The 20074-nt window shown below is 53.1% G+C and overlaps 7 protein-coding genes across 7 annotated transcripts; 2 read left to right on the top strand and 5 right to left on the bottom strand.

Moving 5' to 3' along the window:
• Nucleotides 1-988: 988 nt before the first annotated feature.
• On the bottom strand, nucleotides 989-2284 carry H6S33_001789 (uncharacterized protein; the record flags this gene model as incomplete). The annotated part of the gene is made up of 1 exon (XM_044833155.1): nucleotides 989-2284. The coding sequence occupies one exon, from the start codon at nucleotides 2282-2284 to the stop codon at nucleotides 989-991; it is 1296 nt and encodes a 431-aa protein (XP_044693850.1).
• Nucleotides 2285-4843: 2559 nt separating this feature from the next.
• Nucleotides 4844-5065, bottom strand: H6S33_001790 (uncharacterized protein; the record flags this gene model as incomplete). The annotated part of the gene is made up of 1 exon (XM_044833156.1): nucleotides 4844-5065. One exon carries the CDS (start codon nucleotides 5063-5065, stop codon nucleotides 4844-4846), a length of 222 nt encoding a protein of 73 aa, XP_044693851.1.
• A 2887-nt stretch (nucleotides 5066-7952) lies between these two features.
• Nucleotides 7953-9375, bottom strand: H6S33_001791 (uncharacterized protein; the record flags this gene model as incomplete). The annotated part of the gene is made up of 2 exons (XM_044833158.1): nucleotides 7953-9277; nucleotides 9339-9375. 2 exons carry the CDS (start codon nucleotides 9373-9375, stop codon nucleotides 7953-7955), a joined length of 1362 nt encoding a protein of 453 aa, XP_044693852.1.
• Nucleotides 9376-10424: 1049 nt separating this feature from the next.
• H6S33_001792 (uncharacterized protein) lies at nucleotides 10425-12180 on the top strand (the record flags this gene model as incomplete). Its single annotated transcript, XM_044833159.1, has 4 exons — nucleotides 10425-10467; nucleotides 10748-11162; nucleotides 11239-11344; nucleotides 11569-12180. 4 exons carry the CDS (start codon nucleotides 10425-10427, stop codon nucleotides 12178-12180), a joined length of 1176 nt encoding a protein of 391 aa, XP_044693853.1.
• Nucleotides 12181-14124: 1944 nt separating this feature from the next.
• Nucleotides 14125-16764, bottom strand: H6S33_001793 (uncharacterized protein; the record flags this gene model as incomplete). Its single annotated transcript, XM_044833160.1, has 5 exons — nucleotides 14125-15154; nucleotides 15344-15772; nucleotides 15925-16401; nucleotides 16473-16654; nucleotides 16729-16764. The coding sequence occupies 5 exons, from the start codon at nucleotides 16762-16764 to the stop codon at nucleotides 14125-14127; spliced, it is 2154 nt and encodes a 717-aa protein (XP_044693854.1).
• A 584-nt stretch (nucleotides 16765-17348) lies between these two features.
• Nucleotides 17349-18039, top strand: H6S33_001794 (uncharacterized protein; the record flags this gene model as incomplete). The annotated part of the gene is made up of 3 exons (XM_044833161.1): nucleotides 17349-17489; nucleotides 17541-17884; nucleotides 17964-18039. The coding sequence occupies 3 exons, from the start codon at nucleotides 17349-17351 to the stop codon at nucleotides 18037-18039; spliced, it is 561 nt and encodes a 186-aa protein (XP_044693855.1).
• Nucleotides 18040-18581: 542 nt separating this feature from the next.
• H6S33_001795 (uncharacterized protein) lies at nucleotides 18582-20014 on the bottom strand (the record flags this gene model as incomplete). The annotated part of the gene is made up of 3 exons (XM_044833162.1): nucleotides 18582-19091; nucleotides 19170-19267; nucleotides 19747-20014. The coding sequence occupies 3 exons, from the start codon at nucleotides 20012-20014 to the stop codon at nucleotides 18582-18584; spliced, it is 876 nt and encodes a 291-aa protein (XP_044693856.1).
• Nucleotides 20015-20074: the final 60 nt, after the last annotated feature.

A 20074-nucleotide genomic window follows, 5' to 3' on the forward strand; every position in this document is an offset into this window, starting at 1 on the left:
TTTAGTATAGAGGGGTTGGGATTGCTTTGCTTTTAATGATACCTGAATACATCGAATGAATTGATGCCAATGATGCTAATGATGCCAATGATCGATATTCCTTAAAAGTTATAGTTGTGACCTAACTACATATGTATAGAAACTCTAGCCTTACTCTATCAGTACAACGTCCCATTCACCCGCAAAGATTAGTATACACTAGCTAGTGTAACCAAAATAACACACCTAATTTTACCGCACACTAATCATTTCTACCCACCACTTAATCCGGGGACTACATGAGCCGTCCGGGTGTTACCATATATTGATGTAGCTGCGTACGGAAATGGTAGTTGAGATCAAACCGCCGCCGTTGAAGCAGGCCGGGGACTAGTTTGGGATTTGGGCATTGGCTGGCGTGGGATACATATATATAGGGGCGTCGTGGATGTTGGTTTGGGGGGGGGGGGTCATGGACTATCACTCATTCACTCATCTGTCACGGCACTAGTAGCGGGGCCGACTGACCGACGGGATTAGTATAGTATCAATGTCAATGATAACGATAACGATAATGGCAATGATGATATCAACGTCAATGATCACGATGCTAATAATTACTACCTACCTACCTACCTCCCTCCACAGCACACCACATTACAGCAAAGCCCAAATCACAAATCACAAAACGCAAGGAAAACCACTACGGAGCCAAGAATATAGAAAAAAAGGTCCCATCTAATTTGACTTAAACCTACAAAACCAATGATCACAGCGACAAATGAAAAACAACTTTCGAGAGAGAGACAGCGAAACAGCAGATAGAAAAATGCCACCAAAAACACAAAGGAAAGGATTAAACAGCAGCAAAGGGAAAAGATAGGAAATAAACAAGATAAATGAACTAACTCCCTAGTACGCCGCGGACAGAAGAAGACAAAGGAGAACAGAGCAGAACAGAGCAGAAACTACCACCTAGAAGAAAAAAAAGCTATAAAAAAGGGCCCCACTACAAGACCTTCCTCCTCTCCCCCTCCCTCCTCGGGAGTCTCTCCCTCACCACCCTCCTCTCCACCCCACCACCAGTAGACCTCCCACTCCCCCCTCCACTTCCACCCCCACCCCCACCACCACTGCCACTAAGACTCCTCTCCATCCCCTGCCCCCCACCCTCGTTAAACCCGAGCTGCTGCGTCAACTCAATCAAATCCCCGCCCACAAAATCCGACGCCTTGACCGTCCACCTCCTCACAAACCCCTCCACCACACTGCCCACATTCTCCAGCCCGACCGCCGTATCCTGCGCCAGCTCGCTGAGCGTCTTAAACGTCGGCCCGATCGTCACCGTCTGCTCATTCGTGTGCCCCCCATGCCCATGCCCCCCATGGGTAGTATGCGGATGCAGATCCCCCACCCCCGCCGTCATCCCGCGGAACACATCAGCCGGCGCGAGCAGCTCGCGGTGCGCGCTGTAGTCGTCGCCGCCCGGCGAGACGCCGCGCGTGTGCGAGCGGTGGGAGCGCCGCCGCCGCGGCGGGAAGTGCGATAGCTTCTTGCGCGGCAGGCGCGCGATCTGGACGGTGCCGACGTGCGGGATGGTGACGTAGGAGTGGTGCTTGTAGCGTCTCTCCCCTTCTTCTTCTTCTTCTCCTACCTTGTCTCCCGCCTCTGGCGGCGGAGCGGAGACGGTGGCACCCTTGGTCCCGCATGAGTCGACGGGTAGGAGGAGCGTCTTGCGGCTGCCCACGCCGTCTTGCGCCCACATGCCGTTTGCGCGGCGGAGGGCGTCGCGCGTGGTGTTGTAGGTTATTGCGATGCCCTCGAGCGTGTCGGTGGGTTTCACGGTGTGGACGTAGACGAGTGTTGACTGTTCTCCCTCCTCCCCTTCCTGGTTGCCTGCGGCGGTGTCGGGGTCGGGGGACGTGGCCCGTTTATGGGCCGCGGAGTGGGAGGCGTCGTCACGTCGGCGGCCGCGGCGCCGCGGGTGTGTGCTGCTGCTGCTTGTGGGTGCGGGGGCGGGGTCGTCGGGCGGGTTGAGAACGCTGTTGAGCCACTGGACGCCCCATGAGCTGCCTGTGCTGGATGTGGAGGTTGTGCGGCTCATGGCCGTGCTGCCGCCGCCGCTGCGGGAGGAGGCGGTGCGGGACATGGCCGCGGTGGTGGAGTGGGTGCCATTTGCGGCGAGGTTGGGGCTCTTGCTTTTACGGCGGGTGGGGGCCGGGGCGGCGGAGAGGGAGGCGGAGGAGGTGCTGGTTGTGGTCGTGGTGGTGGTGGTGGTAGTCGTGCTGGTGGATGGGCGGGGCATCCTAGCGGCGGGGCGGGGGAGGCGATGGGGATGGGGGGCGGCGATGCATGTAACGATGCTGCTGCTGCTGCTGCGGTGGGGTGTGTGGTGAGGTTGGAGCAGTGGTGTGAATAGTTGTGAAGAGTTGTGGTTGGCTGCGTGTGCCTGGTTGTACTGTGGCTGTGTGTAGTTGTAGTTGTAGTTGCCCTGGCGTGGGCCGGGAGCTCGGGTAAAGAGAGCTGTCGTTCGTCAGGTACGAGGGGTCGATCGCTGGCTGGCTGCAAAGGCAACGAGATCTGGGACCTGAATTGCTCTGCTCTGGCTGCCGGTCTGTCGGTCCGGGTCTGTCTGCCTGTTGTTTGTCACAGTGGGTGGTGCCTCTGCCAAACAAACAAGCAGAGTTTTTTTCTTCTTCTTCCCTTTTCTTCTTCTGTCTTGTCTGGTCGAGAAGGAGAAAAAAAGACAGGAGGGGGCACGGGTGTGTGTGCGGGTGGTAGCAAGGTAGCAAGGTAGCAAGGGAAGGTAGCAAGTGCAAGGGAGCGAGGTAACAAGAGTAGGTAGGAGGAGGGCGGAGTGGGCGTTAATTACGAAATCTCTGGGTGGATTGACCGGGCCTGAGCGGTAGCGCCTATTAATATGGCTATGGCTGGCTGGCTGGCTGGCACAGGAGCAATTCGAGTAACTCTCTCGTCGAGTCGATATCGGGGTGCTCTGCAATTGGGTTTTAATTTTGCTGTGGTTTACTTATCAGGCAAACCGAGCAGAGGTATTTCACCCCCTCCTCCTCCTCCTCCTCCTCCTGATACTGATAGGTACTCCTGTGGTGTAGTCTTGGTGTTGGTCTTGGGGCTTGAACAGCTAGCTAGGTGGGTGTTCTAGCTGTGTGCGGTCGGCCCTGCAGACCCGATCGAGGGGGAGCACCAGGCTAGTGCGCTGGGAAAAGCAATTATTGGATGCAGGACGGTGACCCCCTGGCTAGGAGGGGGCTTGGCGCGGTATATGCTAAACGGTGGTACCAGATTGGAGGTTTAATTGATTTGGAGATACTTGATATATGTCACGTAGTGACTCGTAGTGGGTAAGGTAGGTGGGACTGGTTCGTGAGGCGCAGATCTAGAGGTGTTTGGGGGCTGTTTTTGAAGGTTGGTGTTTACGTGACTATCTATGCCTTGTGTGTAGAAGGAGTAGATATATATAGTCGTAGAATGGTCCTATGGATATATTTATTAGTGCTATCTATAGTAAAATATGCAATATCACGATGCCAGATATTGGTCTCCGGACTCCTCCACCCCATCGGGGCGTCATTACGTCACACATGAATGAGAGAATGTGATCGAGTGATATCTCATGAAGCATACTGTCTCCAATAGTTCCTGCGCCGTCGATGGTGGATTCTGAGTGTCAATTTATCGATATTAGCGGTTTATCGATGGTAGTGAAGTTTGTAGATAAGTGCGGCGGGCCGTGGTGGTGTTGGATAAGCCGAGGCGGGCATGGGATGTCGTCTGCTACCCACGGTGGACTTACGGAACCCTTGCCCGTAAATTTATCTCACACTTACAATAGCTCCCGTTCGTACCCGTACTCGCACCCGTTCCCTTCCACTCCTACTCCTACCGAAAGCTTAAACTGTAACCCTTACCCTCCCTTGGCCCAACAACCCGTCCATCTACCCCACTACCCCACCATCCATCTCTCTTCGTCACCTTCTTACCCACCATCCTTCTTCGACACTTTTTATCCATCCATCCCTCTTCAACACTTCCTCGCCCACACACTGACAATACCTTTTGTTCACCCACCAGCAACAACAACTAACATGCATTCCACCATTGATGGATTTTTGGTGGAGATGATGAAGACACAGATAACCGCGCTCTTCCAAGGGCTTGGTGATGAGGAGACGGGGAGATGGAAAGGTAGGAACACGATTCTCTGTGGAGTCTTCTCGTGGGGGATTGGGAGATGGGGTGACGGTTTATTCTCGTCTTTCATCAGTTGTTCCTGTTTTCTGCTGTTTTCTGCTGTTTACTTTACTGCATGCATCGATCCTCTACATTTTGTCCTGTTTTTCTGTCCCACCCATGGCTCTGTGTCTGACTGTCTTCATCGAGCTTTATCATCTTTATCCCTCTCATCTTGCCCCTACGATAATTAACCTAATCTTTATCTCCCAAGCATGGCCTTATCTTCCTCTGCCTTCATCCATCTTCATCTTCTTTATCCCCCTCATCTTGCGTCAACCTTTCCCCTCGTCTTGCACCAACTTTCCCCCCCCCTCTCCTGTGCTTTTCCATATCGCTCACCGCTTCCCTTCATCTCACGCTTCCCCTTACTGTCACCTGTGCAAAAACCAAGAACACTATCAGCTTTCTTAAGCTTATCCTGCCATCATGTATTCGCGAGACCTCTTCATTTTCTCTTATATTCCTATTGTTTCGCTCCACTTTTTTCTCGATAGTTCTAGCCCACCCACAATCCCAGTCCATATTTTATTGTATTATCTTTTCCTTATATACCCTACTATATTCTTGGGTATTATTACCCCCGCATATTCCCTATCCCTATATACCCCCCTCATACCATTATTTTCTTAGACATCATACTTTCACTACCATGCAACAGCGCCCTTGGTGGAGTGTAGCCCCGCAACATGTCGCAGCGCACTGCAAGCTTTATCATGTAGATCCAGGATTCTGGCGGCAGGAATGCCGTGCAGGACTTAGGGTCGTAAGTCGATACTTGTGTCTTGGGCTCTGCGAGGTTTTCCTCATATTCTTGACCCATCCCCGTCCCCATTCTCCTCCTTCAATACTATTTCTAACTCTTTCTGCAAATATTGTGGCTACAAAATCCACTACTAACACCCACCGTCTAGGTCCAGCTACGACAGGGTTCTCACGTAGCCATCCTAAGCCATGGACCCAGATTCACTATTAGCACCCGTGATCCTGTGGTATGTGTCGCGCATCCTGGTTGCTTGACGCACTTGCACCGCACTCCAGATGGGCACACATTGCTGGATGATGGAGTGCTTCTATGTGAATCTGGGGGAATTGGGGTCTGGGGGAGGGGGCGTTCGATATAACTACTTCTCGAGGAGCCAACTATAAAGTGTTTAGTACTTTAATGGCTATACACAACGGCTGGAGTTGATTATGAAGCAAGTCGCGCAGCAGTCTCGTTCCTAGATACAAGATAATTACTAACGTCCACCGTCTACGTTTAGGTCCAACTACGACTGTTCTCACTACTAGCACCCGTGGCCCTGCGATATTTGTTGCGCATGCTGAGTGGTTGAGGCGCTCGCGCCGCGCGCCAGATGAACAACACATGTTGCTGGGTGACGGGTGCTTTTGTGTGGTTCTGGTGGGATTGAGGTTCGTGGGTGAAGATGATGGGGTTAGTGGGATCTTGGTTTCAAGTTAATGGGGTGGTTGCCCCAACTAGTAACTGCTTTTCGAGCGGGCAACTATAAAGGTTTACTACCCCAACGACTATATCACGATCGGACAAGGAACTTAGGATGCTAAATATATTCATTTCACACAGGAACATCCCGTGGTCCTGTGGTGTGTGTTTCTTGCTGTTGTTTCTGTGGTACCGCATCAGGCACGCGACACATACTGCTGGATGATGGGGGTGTTTTTGTGTGGATGTGTTAGGCTTATATGGACGTGAAGTGGTCACCCGATATAATCACGTACTCCTTGGACCGGTGGCAGCACATAGAGGAAAGGTCACATAATCCCTTTCACCGGCAAAGATGCTACTCTATGTGTGGATATCAAAAAAAAAGGTTGAATGAGCAAAGGGAACAGAGCTGGCAGGCATATGAACCATCTCTAAAATTGTAACGAAAAGATATCCCGGAACGACCGAAACTGGCACAGAGATATGTTCTGTTGGGACCATTTAGCTTCAACATCAGTGGGATCTGGATATATATCACGCTGTGGTGGGATTCCGCACGTTAGATACGATGGGGACGGGCAAAAGAATCTTATCATTTACAGTACCGCACTATTTATAACCACATCTAAGGATAGGCGCACAATGACGTAGCTTATCATCCCTCTATCCACGACGCTGGTAGCCACGACACTAGGTATTCTGGTAACTAAAGCGCCTACTAAAGGTCTACTTATAGGAAACACCAAAACCATAATTAGAGCGAGAATCAGAAGACCTCAATACCCGAAGATGGCGCTGAAATATGGAAAAGCTCAAGGTCTGGGCGTATGTCGACAACGTGGCTGGAAGTCAAAACAACCCATGCTTCGTCGTGGCTAGTAACTATAGAGGCATGTATACACAAGGCCTTCACTGACCAGAATTGACACAGCGCCTCAAAAAGAGCTGGTGCCGGTCTGAGATTCTAAGTGATCCATAATGATCTAAATCCTGTCTTTTAATATCGCCAAATATATGGCTAAATCTATAAGAAACGTCGGGGGACTTAAACAAATATTCATACACGGCACACAAAACTTGTCACCACAGGAATAATGCTGTGTATCGCGAGGGCCAGAGTCTATAAGACTGTAGCGACATCCGGGCACTCTACGCCCAGCCTAGTGCCATATTGGCCAGGAAATGGTTGGGCCAACAAGATTGCTGGATGAAAAACATATGAAAATTAACACTAGCTACTACGGACTATAGGACGAAAGCTCTAGCTAGCTGAACCTTAGTTAGCTGAACCTCAGCTACCAAATTAAAAATCTGGGTTTTCAGTGCGGGTAGGGTCGTAAATAAGATCATAAGATGCAGAAATTATATCAATGATCAAGGAATAGACTAAATTAAAGGTCCGGGACATTCCAAAAATGTGGGCCTCGAGGTGTATCCGGTAGGATTTCAATCACAGGATATCACTCGCTGTCCACTACTCACAATATTAGGTCAAGTATCTGTACCGTGTTACCAGGATATTAAATAGCAACTCTAACAAAGTTCTGGAATACAAGTGGGATATATATTAAGGAAGATGCGGACAAATCTTGAGAGACGTTGGTGCCAATTAAAGCCGGGAGGCTCTTGAAGCTACTGTGGATCAAGGCGCTCTAGTAGATTGTTTGAATTTCTAAATAGGGATCCTCTCTGGTCTATCCGGCGTAGGTTCGACTATGAGTCTTTTAGATATGACCGAAAGAGTATTGCCGTTCATGGGACTAACCGCCCTAGTCCATTACAATCACCGGACGACCAGATTTGAACTTTGTGGACGAGAAGCTATTACGAACCCAAAACAAAGTTTCTCTTTTTTATACTGGAAGATTGGGAAAATACATTCCAGCACATAACATAGCTGTTAGTTATTTTAGAGTAGACGCTACCCCAATCTTTGATAATGATGCCTCAATATCCCTGGTCATTGCCATCTCTTCAGTTCCAGCTTAGCATCTGGATCTATATTGCGCAGTACTAAATATCCATAGGCTGAAGGTCAATAGGCATAACAATCATTTATAAGGCTCCTGGCTAATGCTCTTCTCCAAATGGTGCTCCGGCTACATTATATCTCAACGCAGAGGACCAATTTTAAGCTTCTGATTCAAATAATACAGTCGACCAACTTTTCATACGCATATGCAAAGCCGCTTGGATATTATTTCTTATCATACAAGTACATCAAAAAAGGAAAGCTACATTACACATGGGTATAGGTACTCAATAACACCACTCACCCCGCCAACTCCACCAAGGCAGCTTCAAAAGCCTTCACCGCACCGGCCAGCACCTCCTCCTCTATGATACCCTCCTGCGCACAAACGCAAACACACATCTCCCCGCCCACCACACTCACCACACTAAACTCCACCGCAGACCCACTTACACTTGCACTCTGGCTAAATATGACCCTGCTAATGCCCCATTCACCCTCAGGAGTGCTCTTGAGCGCTCCCAGATTTGACACCTCAATGCTGTGCTCCCGCCGCATCCCTAGCTTCCCGAGAAAATACTTCTCATAGTCGCTCAAATACTTGAGCAACCCCGTATCGGTATCCTTCGTGCCTGTTTCTACCGCCTTCTGTAGGACGGCCCTACACCGCCTCGCCACACCCCACACATCCGCCGCCGCCCGACGTTCATGCACCACGGACACCGAGCACACCATCACGCCCATCGTCTCATCGCCCGCGCCCGGTATAAATCTCCTCAAATCAATTGCCGCCGCCGTCGACAGCTTCTCTGTCTCCTCGCCCAACACGCCGAAAAACGCCCTTGCCAGCACCGCCTCCAGCAGCGCTGTCACCGTCGTCCCCTCCCTGCGACAAGCTGCCACAACCCCCGCCAGAATTCCCGCCGGGAACACCACCGTCCGAACAACAGTCTTGAGCGGGATCTGGATCGCCGCGCCGCTCCAGTGCCCCGCATGCGTGGTTTTCGGGAACCATATCTGCGACCACAGCTTCGACACCGAGGTCGACATCGACACCAATCCCTCCAACGGCGCCGCCAGCGGTATCTCTGGCGGCACAACGACACTGGGCACCTCCTCTTCTGCCGCCTCACATGGCGTATTCAGCGCGCGCAGCAGCGCACGGTGGAACGCGAGGCCCGTGGCGCCATCGCCGAGGGCATGGTGGTACACGAACGCCACATCGACCCCGCGCGCCGCAGGATCAGGCGTGCGCGGCGCAATGATGACCACACGCCATGGCGGGAGGCGGCCGAGCTCGTGGAACTTGTTGTTGTGCTGCGAGGACAGGATCTCGTCTATTTCTGCGAGCTCCTCGGCGGGGTCTGTGGTGGCGGCGCGCAGGTGCGTGATTGTCACGAGCTCGTCGAGGTTGATGCGGGCGAGGCGGGCGAAGGTGGGGTGTGGGGTGTTTTCGCCGAGGATGGTGGTGCCGAGGGGTGCATGTGTGGTGATGAGGGTTGTGAGGGCGCGGTAGATGGTGGCTTTTGAGAGTGGGGAGGCGCTGGAGGTGTACCGGGTGGTGAGGGCGACGTTGATGTAGAAGCTGAGGTTGTGGCGGACTGTTGACCATTTCTCGAGCATGCCTGGGCGTGTGGGTTAGCGAGGGCGCATACACTGTGGACGAGGGGCAGCAAAGGGCCTTACCAACTGGGCGGAGGGTCTGGGCAATGTTCTCCGTCATGGTGGTCGTGGTCGTGGTCGTGGTGGTGGAGTTGGAATTGGTGGGGTTGGTGGTGATATGTGCTGCTGCTGCTGCTGCCGCTGCCAAAGAGAAGTCATGATCAGGAGCTCCCCTTCTTTAAGATCTCGCTATCTCTCTCTTCTACCCGGGTTGCCATGTAAACTAACTAATTGGCATCCCTGCCTGAGGCTTCCGGGATAGATAGTACCTGCATGGTTGGCGTTGCGGAAAGGGCAGGGGTGCATACTATTGCTCTTACCTACCCTTGAGACCTTCTGCGGCGTGGAGCAGTACCCGGGCCGAGGATGGGGGGAGCATCCGACGAAGATGTTGCTGGCATGTGCTTGACTCGATAACACATACAAGTATCTACCGATATATTCGGTAGTTAACTATAACTAGATGACCTTTCCTCATAATACATGAGTTGGGACTATTTATCTACAGCATTACAACATCAACACTGTATGAATGAGCACTAAACTACTACATAGACTAACTTATCAATTAAGATGATCATCTCGTCTTTGTTGGCTTCATGGTATCACTGCCGACCCTCCATATAGAATTACGGCCTATTCTTCGCCCGAAATCAAGGTCAGTGTATGGACACGGCAATACCATCATTCAATCACCTGTGGAGAGCCGTGCCGGCACCTATCTATCGTTCCGGAAGCAAAGCACTAGGATCCGTCAATTCTACAGCTATCCAAGATAAAGGCACCTCAGTCACTGAACACATTACTCCATGCACCAGAAAGAAGAACCAGGGATGGAGAACAATTGGCGGTTTTCGAGTCAAAAAAACGTCCCTCTTCTAGCCAGTATAAGCCAATAGAAGGTTTCACAAGTTCCGCTATACCAATAGCCGGGTGTGGCTTTTAGTACTGTACCTAATCGTGCTCCTAGTTACTCCACAGAGGGAGTTAATCAACCGAGTGATAGCTCATGATTAAATACACATCTATTCCGGATACCGAAAAGGATGTAGGCTATAAGCCCATGGGGGGTTTGGGCATAGATAAGAAAATACAGAGTTGGGAGAAGAGATGGAAGAGGAGAACATGTCGGCCGGGGGCGTGGACAGGGTCGGTTCCTTCATGCCATGCAGGTTGCGTAGTAAGGTGCATACATGGATATCACGTGCCTCGGAGTCATACACACATTCCATCTCATGGAGGCTGCAACTCTAATCACAAACATATTCCTCTTTGCCCCATAACCCTTAAAAGTCATTTATTATCAGCCGGAAATCCACTTGCAATTGTCGCATATACAGTGAGACGGACTGAGAGTGCATATTTCCACATATCCACTTGACAAACATCTCCAAATCGAACTCACCAAAAAAAAGACTATATTGCAACAATAGCCGAGGCACCCAGCATTGAGCTCAAGATCACAGCCCTCATCCAGGCCACTGCCAAACTTATCTCCATCGGTTACAGCTACATTAGCGGGGTCTATCGCTCGCCAAAAACCCTACACGAGCTTGTCGATGAGCTCCATGCACTCAGCAAAATCCTTGTTATTCTCAGAGACCATGCCGATAGCGCTGGGACAGGTGGTAGGGCGAGCTTGGGAGACCTTCTTGGAAGATATGGTTTACTCGAGAAATGCAGCAACGACTTGGACGATCTTTGCAAGAGTATCGAGCCAGATGGAGGGTACATGGGCGTGATTTATGGCCTGGAATGGCCAATGGGAGATGCCAGGACATCGGAATATATCCTGGCAATGGGGAGACTTCGAAGCTTCTTCAAGTGTGCTCTTCTCAGGAATGACAGGTGAGCTGTGATCTTATTGCACACGAGGTGTGTAGCACGCAGGATGGGGCCAGTGTTGACATTTTTGGAATATCAGCGCTATTTTAGCAAACCTCTCGGCCCATATCAAGAGACAAGAAGGTTTAATTCTAGAGATGGCGAATGATGAGGATGATCAAGGGCAGACGCCACTAGAAATTGCAGTTTGTGAGGGGAACACAGATATCGTCCGGATGCTGCTTGCCGCAGGCTCAGATGCAAGGATAGATATAAATTCCGGTACATTGCTGGGCACCGCGGCGAGGGGGGGGGGGGGGGGGGGAACTATGAGATTGTTCGGATGCTTATTGAACATCACGCATACCTGGCGGGGGACGACCCCTTATTACACAATGCAATACCCAGTGGAAATATTGAACTTGTAAAGTTTCTCATCGACTATGGCGCAAGCACGACGATTCAATACGTGGACATGTCGCCGCTGTTCTTTGCAATATTCCATGGGCTCAAGGACATAGCAGTATTACTTATAGAACATAGCCCACCAAGTGTTATCTCGGGGATAAATACCCGTTATAATAGTACACCTTTACATAAGGCATTGCGCAAATCGGGGTTTGAGGATGTCGTACGCCTACTTTTGGACAAGGGAGCAGATGTCTCGATACGCTCTTTCATCGGCACCCCAGCGCACCTGGCGGCATCTGAACCTAGCGAGCAAAACTTGCGCCTTCTCCTAGATAAGGGCGTGGATATATCAGCCGCTGGCCGCAGGGGCAACACGCTACTCCACGAAGCAGTAAGAGGAGGCCAGGAAGGAAATGTAAAGTTGCTTCTGTCTAGGGGTGCCGATGTGTCGGCTCAAAACAGGCATCGCGATACACCGCTTCATCGAGCGGTATATTATGGTAACGAGGTAATTATAAAACTGTTATTGGATAGCGGCGCAAATGTGTCTATTAAAAACTACAATGGCCTCAAGCCGTTCGAAATGGAGCCCGTGATAGGGGTGGATGAGGACAGTGAAGGTATCGAATGAGAGCCTTTGGGCTATTTAGCTGTTGAATTAGCAAGTATATATAGATGGAAAACAGTCCCAGGGGGAGATACATAGATCTAGGAATGCATCAAAACTTTTTTGAGCGGAATTCTTATTTCTATATCTATATACATACATATAGGGTCTCCTAGTTTCTTATATATCAATACGAGATACAGGATATCTCAATGTATGGGTTATTGGCATAGAACGCCACTAGCTCTATCCATACGCGGAACAACACACACAAATCCCAATTCGTGAATTGGCGGGCTTGAACTATGTAGAGACTAGCGGATGATACTCTTCTATCCGCGGCGTGACATCTTGACCTGATTGTGCGCGTGTCTGGATATATCGTCAAAAACCCCACATTATTCAGGTAGGATGGCGAGATAGAAGGCACCGCAGTACAGAAGGGTGCTCTACGTAAGCCAAGCGCTATGTTGAAAAAAGTAGGACGAGATATATAGTGAAGTGGCTTGGTTATTTATCGAGAAGAAGTCTATTATATAGTCACGGCTCAGATCAGACAGCAGTCATGGCGAGATGGCAATATTGCCGCAACAACAGCTGTCGACATGACACGTTCGGACAGCCTGTCGACATCATCCGAAAGGTCAAATATTCCACCAAGCTTGTTGAAACATGGCTTCCCACCCTAGGCCTAGGTAACTATATGTATTTATGTAGTACGTTGTCACTTGAATGATCACTATGGGATCAATTATAGTAGATGATGGAAATCACGGGATAGTCCGGGATACGGGCATATAAGGACACTCATTTGTGCTGCATCTTTCATGTCAACAAGGCAGTCAACAAAGCAGCTAACCAACTCCCGTCCATATTTGCCAAGAAGCTAACTAAATAGATAGCAATCGAGCGAGTGATATCCCATGACGCACGTATCTCCAGAAACAGTCTCGCACACAGCTGTATTTATTTACTACATGTAATTTATCTTTAGCTCCGGTCTACATACTACAAAAAAAAAGAGACAAAAAGTACTGCAACGACTGCTGGTACGAAACCACACTAGCTGTTACTACTCCCACCCCCGGTTTGAACTCAGGACCTTGCCCAAACACTCGGTGTCTAACCCGACGAGCCGTCTAGACCACTAGACCACTCGCCCATGTCTGGTATTGGGTCGGAAGTGATATTTAAGCTAGCTTGGCAGTGCGCCAAGATGGGGAGGAACCCACCTAACCATTCGATTTTAAATCTTGATACTCGACCATCCGCGCTGGGCATGCTTTCTATCAGCGTATACTGTGTATAGGAGCTTGGTAGAAGCTAGACTTGATATACAGCGGAGCTCTCTCATCGAGCCGTCTAGCCTGGTCAGGCTGAGCAAGTGGCTAGATTACGGTCATTACCCAGTCCCAGATGCACCCTAGGCCCGGTCACATCAATTGCTCAACCCGCAAATCCTCCTCCACAAGACATAACCAATGATCACCAACACAAACACACGAACAGCCACAAACAAAAAAGAAGAACAACCAAATTAATTTCTACCTCTGGCATCCCCAGTCACCTACCTACACACCTTGCCCCCCACATACACACACAGACACGCACACACACACGAGAGAGAACAAAAAGCTACACATGGTTCAATTTTTACAGCAAAAAAGGTGGCAAGAACAAAAGTGGCACAGATACTAACCCGCATATACTGCTCTTCGTGCGTCCTCCCTCCCCTGCCCCCTCCCCCCCAATCCTGTTCCCTTCCTCCGCCCATTACTACAGCAGCAGTAGATCCCCGCCCGTACTCGGCGAGTACAGATCCTGCGGCACGCCCTGACTCACGACTGTAACGCGCACCGTCAGCACAAGCAACCAACCAAGCAAGCAAGCAACCACCCCTCCGCTATGCACTCCCCCGCCCCCACACCCTCACACCACCACCACCACCACCACCAACAACAACAACAACTAGTAAAACACCGCCCTCCGCCCGCTCTCCAGCTTCTCCCAAAACCTCTCCTCGGAATTCGCAAAAGACTCACCATACTGCCCACCCCCCTGCACCGGCCCACCCCCCACCGCAAACGGGTTCCCGCCGCCTCCTCCCCCCACCCCCGCAAAATAGTCATCCGCCTGATCCACCGCCTCCCTGATATCCCCGCCCAGCAGATCCACCCCACCGCCCACCCCGCCCCCGGGACGCCCCGCATCGCCCCCGCCACCCCCCATGCTGCTCATCGCCGCCCGCGCCGCCTCCTCCGCAATCGCCGTCGGCAGCATGTGCCGCTGCAGCGCCGGCGAATCCGTCAGCCGCTTCGGCCGCGCCGTGCGAAACACCTGGTTGACCGGCTTCAGGTACACGGTCGCCAGCGTGCCCACGTTCAGACACATCTCCTCGAGCGTCGCGGGGTCCAGCTTCTCCGTCTCGGCCGTGATCGGCGGCTTCTCGCCCATGACGATCTTCTTCGCCGTCGCCGGGTCGGCCGATAGCAGCCGCCAGTACATGTAGCCCCTGTCGCGCAGGTCCGGGTTGTCGGTCTCCTCGGTCGCCCACTTGAGCACCTTCGGCACGAGGTCCTGGCCCTTCGTGGGGCGCTGGATGAACAGCTTCACCGTGGCGGTGAGCAGCGCGAGTTGGACCTCGACGGGCTCGTCCGCGAACGAGAAGAGGAAGTCCTCCAGCAGCACGTCGCTGTTCTCGATGCGGTCGGCGTACTGGCCGATGACCCAGATCATGGCGGCCTTTGCCTCGGGCTCGTCGAGCGAGTCGAGGTTCTCGCACAGCGTGGAGATGATGGACTCGTATTGGTTGGGGTACTTGCGGAAGATGTTGCGGATCACGACGGTGGCTTCTTGTACGATGTAGGAGACTTTGGTGGACACGAGCTCCAGCAGCGTGTTGATGCATTGGCGTGCGGCGGGCTCGATCTTGATGGCGAGTTTGCCGATGGCGCGGACGGACTTGCGCACGAAGTGGACGTCGATTTCGGTGGCGTATCTGGCGGGTGTTAGTATAGGTGTGGGGAGAAGGGGTGGGGGCCTGTGGGAATAGAACTGAGGGAGTCCCGGAATATATAGTGGGCAAGAATGGGGTATCAAGAACACAAAACACCGCAGAAGAAAGAGCCAAAGACACAGCCAGAACAGCAAACCACACGCCCCCAAAGAAAAACACAAAAGTACTTACTCCCTCAACTCCGTCAACACCTCCTCAATATTATCCTCATTCGCCAGCATAAAGATCAACTCCAGCTTCGTGACCTTGACATAGATGGGGTCATTATATTTACAAAAAAACACCCTAATATCGTTCCTCAGCACCTCCGGCCTGCGCTGCAATATCAGCAGGGCGTTCCTCAGCGCGAGATACTGCACCTCAGGCCCCTTCGCCAGCAGCGTCACCAGCGGCGGCGACAGCTTGCGGCACAGCGCCGAGATCTCCTTGGCGTCCGAGATGTAGTTCATCAGGTAGAGGATCACGCGGATGCACGTGAGCACCACGGACGAGTTGGAGTGCTGCAGGCGCGGCGAGATGCGCTCGGCCATGATGGAGGCTTCGTCGGTGGTCTGCGGGACGTAGGCCATGAGCGCTTCGAGGATGTAGGTTTGGCCCCATCTGTACCCGTTAGTTAGCGGAGTCCTGCACAGCTGCTACTACTGACAATAGGAGGGGCCGAGTGCTGGCATATGATGCTACCCACCACCCGCCCACCCCGGGTGAGTGATCCGCCATGACGCAACCCCCCCTACCCAAGAAAAACTACTTACTCCGAGCAGTCCGGCAAGATCTGCACAATCTTACTCGCATTCGTGTGATCAATGGTCAACTTGATATTCTCATTCCTCTCCCATATATCCATGAGCGCCACCAGCGCGCTCGCCACCACGGTCGAATTATCGTCCTTGAGCAGGCTATTGAGGCCCTCGATGAGGCCCTGTGCCTGCGCCGTTCCCGCGATACCCTTGCCCGCGGAGCCCTCGACGAGCTCGCGGTCGTGGTCGTAGAGCTTCGCGACGCAGAAGGCCGCCGTCTTGCGGACGTAGGGGTCGTTGTCGCGGAGGAGGTGGCGCAGCGGCTCGACGGTCGCCTCGATGAACTGCGGGACGTGGATGTAGGACATGGTGCGCAGGGCGAGGGCGCGCACGAGCGGGTTGGGGTCTTCCATGTCGCTGATGAGGATGGGGAGCGCGCGTTGGGCCATGTCGGGCTTGACGCGGCCGTAGTTGACGAGGAAGAGGAAGCACCTGGAGGGTGTCAGTATGAATCTATGTTTCTCTGGACAGTGGGGGGGGGGGGGGGGGGCAAGGGGACGGACATCTTCTTGATCTCGAGCGTGGGGATGGTCATGCACTGGATGACGTCCGGGAAGAGCGCGGCCATGTCGTTGTTGCTCATGGTCATGTTTGCGACAATCTTCTTGAGGGCGATCTTCTTGCGCGAGAAGTTCTTGTCCTTCTTGTCGCTGTTGAGCTCGGCGCGGAGCTCGGCTACTTTGCCCTGGTGCCATTGTCAGTTTTTAATTGCTTTAAATATTTTGATATTTTTTTTTTTTTGGGGGGGGGGGGACGAACCCGAGCGAAGAAACGTGCATCGCCGCCGCTGGCCATGGTGGTGATGCGTGAAGGGGGGTGACGACGGGAGAGCTTGGTGGGCAGGTTACGGGATGGTGTTTGGAGAGGGAATGGATGCAGGAGTAGAATAGATAGATAGATAGATAGACAGACAGACAGACAGACAGACAGACAGACAGCTGCAGAGAGATAGACAGAGAGGTAGATAGAGCACAGCAGCAGATATGTCGATACAACTGCTCAGTTCCCAGCTCAGTTCCCAGCCAGTGTTTCTTCCGCAGCGGAGAGCTCTCGCAGCACACCCAACGACGTCCAGCAACAACTGCAGCGGTGCAGCTCAGTCCGTCCAAGCCCAAGTCTAAGGGGCGGTGCTGCCAGCGCCGCTGACATAAGCAATATCCCCAATCGGTGCATGGCTGGCATCTTGCTGGATCGAACCTCACACCTCACCTCACCTCTGTCTGTCTGTCTTCTTCTCACTCACTCCAACGAGCGTCCCCACCAGCACCAGCACCCGCAGCCTGCCACCACTCACTCGCTCACTCACTCACACCCTCTCACTCGTTACACACCCGCACTACTACTACTCCCACTACTACTACAAGTACCTACAGCTCCAAATGGCACCTTCAGGCCCCCCCCGTCTCGCACCGCTCCCCAGCCCGCAGTGGGTCATCGACCTCAACAACCTGCCCACCCGCCCCAAACCCACCGGCACCACCCCCGACCCCCCCGGCTTCAGCCACTCCCCGCACAAGACCGTACTTCCCCCCCCCCCCCTCCCCACACGCACCCACTAACCACGTGTACAGAAACCAGGCAGCAAGCCCACCCCCGCGCCCACGCCCATCGAGACCGACGAGCTCTTCCTCAAGAAGGCGTGGGAGCTGGCCCTCGCGCCGGCAAAGTCCATCCCCATGAACGCAATCATGATGTACATGTCGGGCAACACGCTGCAGATCTTCAGCATCATGATGACGGCCATGCTGTTCATGAACCCGCTCAAGGCGCTGTCGTCGGTCGGGGCCACGTTTGCACGGTTTGAGAATGAGCGCACGAGGGGCAGGCTGTGGGCGGTGAAGATGGCGTATGTGGGGCTGCAGGTGGCGACCATTGTGTTGGGCGTGTGGAAGGTGAATGGGATGGGGTTGCTGCCGTATGTGCTTTCTCTTTTCCTGGGGTGGTTGGGGGGGTGATGGGGACAGATTGCTAATTGTTTGGTTTGGTTTTTTTAGGACTACACGGTCGGATTGGCTGGCGTGGGAGAGGGAGCGGCAGTCGTTGGAGTATTCGGCGGCGGCGTTTCAGTAGGGTCTTTTTTTAGGCATGTAATGTGATGTGATGTGAGTAGTGGTGAGAAGGGGGCGAAATGTGAATGTGATGATTGTGTGTGTTTTCGTCCTATTTTTTTCCTTTTCTTTTTCTTACCTTCGTTTGATGTGTAACTTGCCCTTTGTCCTGTGTGAACGGGGCGAGAAAAAGAAAGGAATGGATGGCAGGAATAGGACTGGCGATATTGATAACGTTGACTTGAGTGCAAGTGCGAGTGAGAGTTTGGATAGAGTGAATAGATTTTCAATTGCGGCATTGCGGTGTTTGTGCTTGAGTATTTAGGCATTTATACTGAAAGTGATACTGGCACTAGTATTCCTACGGTAGCACTACTATTCTAGGTAGCACTGCTATTCTCCGTATATAGCACTACTACTACAACACTAGCTAGTACTATTCACCCTAACCCACACCCATTTCCCACCACTTAATCATTACCCCTCCCCCTCCCTCCTCCTCCTCCCCTCCCTCCCCTCCCTCCCCCACAACCCACAACCCCTCACCACCCCCCACAACAACCCCTACAACTTACTAACCCCCCACCGCGGCTTCCTCCCCTCCACAAAACTCGCCAACCCCTCCTTCACATTCTCCCCCCCCCTCAACACGCCCCCGACACCGCCCCACACCCCCGCCACCTTCTCCCCCACCCCCCCCGCCTCCCACGCACTCCTCAGCCCCGCGCGACTCACAACCACACTCTCCGGACTGCACCTCACCACCTTCCCGGCCACCTCCACCGCCGCCCCCACCACATCCTCGTCCGGCCCCACCACACGGTTGACGATGCCCCAGGCCTCCGCCTCGGCCGCGGTGAGCACGCGGCCGGTGTAGGCGAGCTCGCTGGCGCGCGGGAGGCCCACGAGGAGTGTCAGGCGCGGGAGGGCGCCGGCGAAGGCGGCGACGCCGATGAGGGACTCGGGGAGGGAGAAGGTGCTGGTGGGTGTGCAGAGGGTGAGGTCGGCGTTGAGGGTGAGCTCGAAGCCGCCGCCGAGGGTGAGGCCGGAGATTGCGGTTATTACGGGTTTTTTCTGTTGGGGGGGGGAGGGGGGGGGAGGTTAGTATTAAATAAAATAAAAAGAGGTGCGGGAGGGGAAGGGGGAGCTTACGCCGGTGCGTTGGGAGAGGCCGGCGAAGCCGCTGGGGGGGTGGGAGGGGCCTTCGGTGGTGGTGGTGGTGGTGGGGTTCGTTATTGAGGTGTGCCATTCTGGGAGGGTGTTAGTGTTGGGGGGTAGGAAGTAGTGGTAGATATTAGTAGAAATGGTAGGAAATAGTAGAAATGGTAGCTAGGAATGGTAGTGAAATAGAGTTTAATCGTAGTTAAGAATAGTTAGAAATAGAGGTAGTAAATAGCAGGCTAGATAGTAGTCGAGATAAGAGATGGTAACAAATAGTTGAAAGAGTAGAAACAGTAATAGCTTTGAGCAGCCAATTCTCCAAACAGTAGCCAGTAGCAGCCCGGCCATAAACGGTAAGCAGCCACCACCAACACGCCACTACCCCCCCCCCCCCCCCCCCGCGGGGCGCCAACCACCCAATTGGTACTACTGATATGATTCAATTACCGCCTGCTCCCACCCGGCCACAAACACATTGCAAGCCCGCGCCGCCCGCCCCCATCCCGCCTCACAACAACCATCCCGCCCACCCCACCCGCACAAACAAAGAAAAAAAACCACAACATACCTTTCAGATCCTGCCCGACACAAAACGCCTCCTTCTTGCCGCCCTTCGCGCCGGTGACAATGGCGCACCGCAGCGTCGGCTCGCTGTCGTACCACTCCCACAGGTTGTGCATCTCGTGGTGGCCGGCCGTGTTGATGCAGTTCATGTGCTGGGGGCGGTTGATGGTCACCAGCAGGATCTGCGGCGTCGGGAAGGCGAGGAGCGTGTAGACGAGCGGTGGGGGCGGGGTTGTGAGGGCGGGGGGGAGGGCGGTGGGGTAGGTCGTCATTTTAAGTGGAATTGGGGAATTGGTGGAATTGGGGAATGGGTGGAATTGGGGGGGTGGGTG

The sequence above is a fragment of the Morchella sextelata genome (genome assembly GCF_020137385.1).
Source record: "Morchella sextelata strain SCLS chromosome Unknown scls_11, whole genome shotgun sequence".
NCBI lineage: Eukaryota > Fungi > Ascomycota > Pezizomycetes > Pezizales > Morchellaceae > Morchella > Morchella sextelata.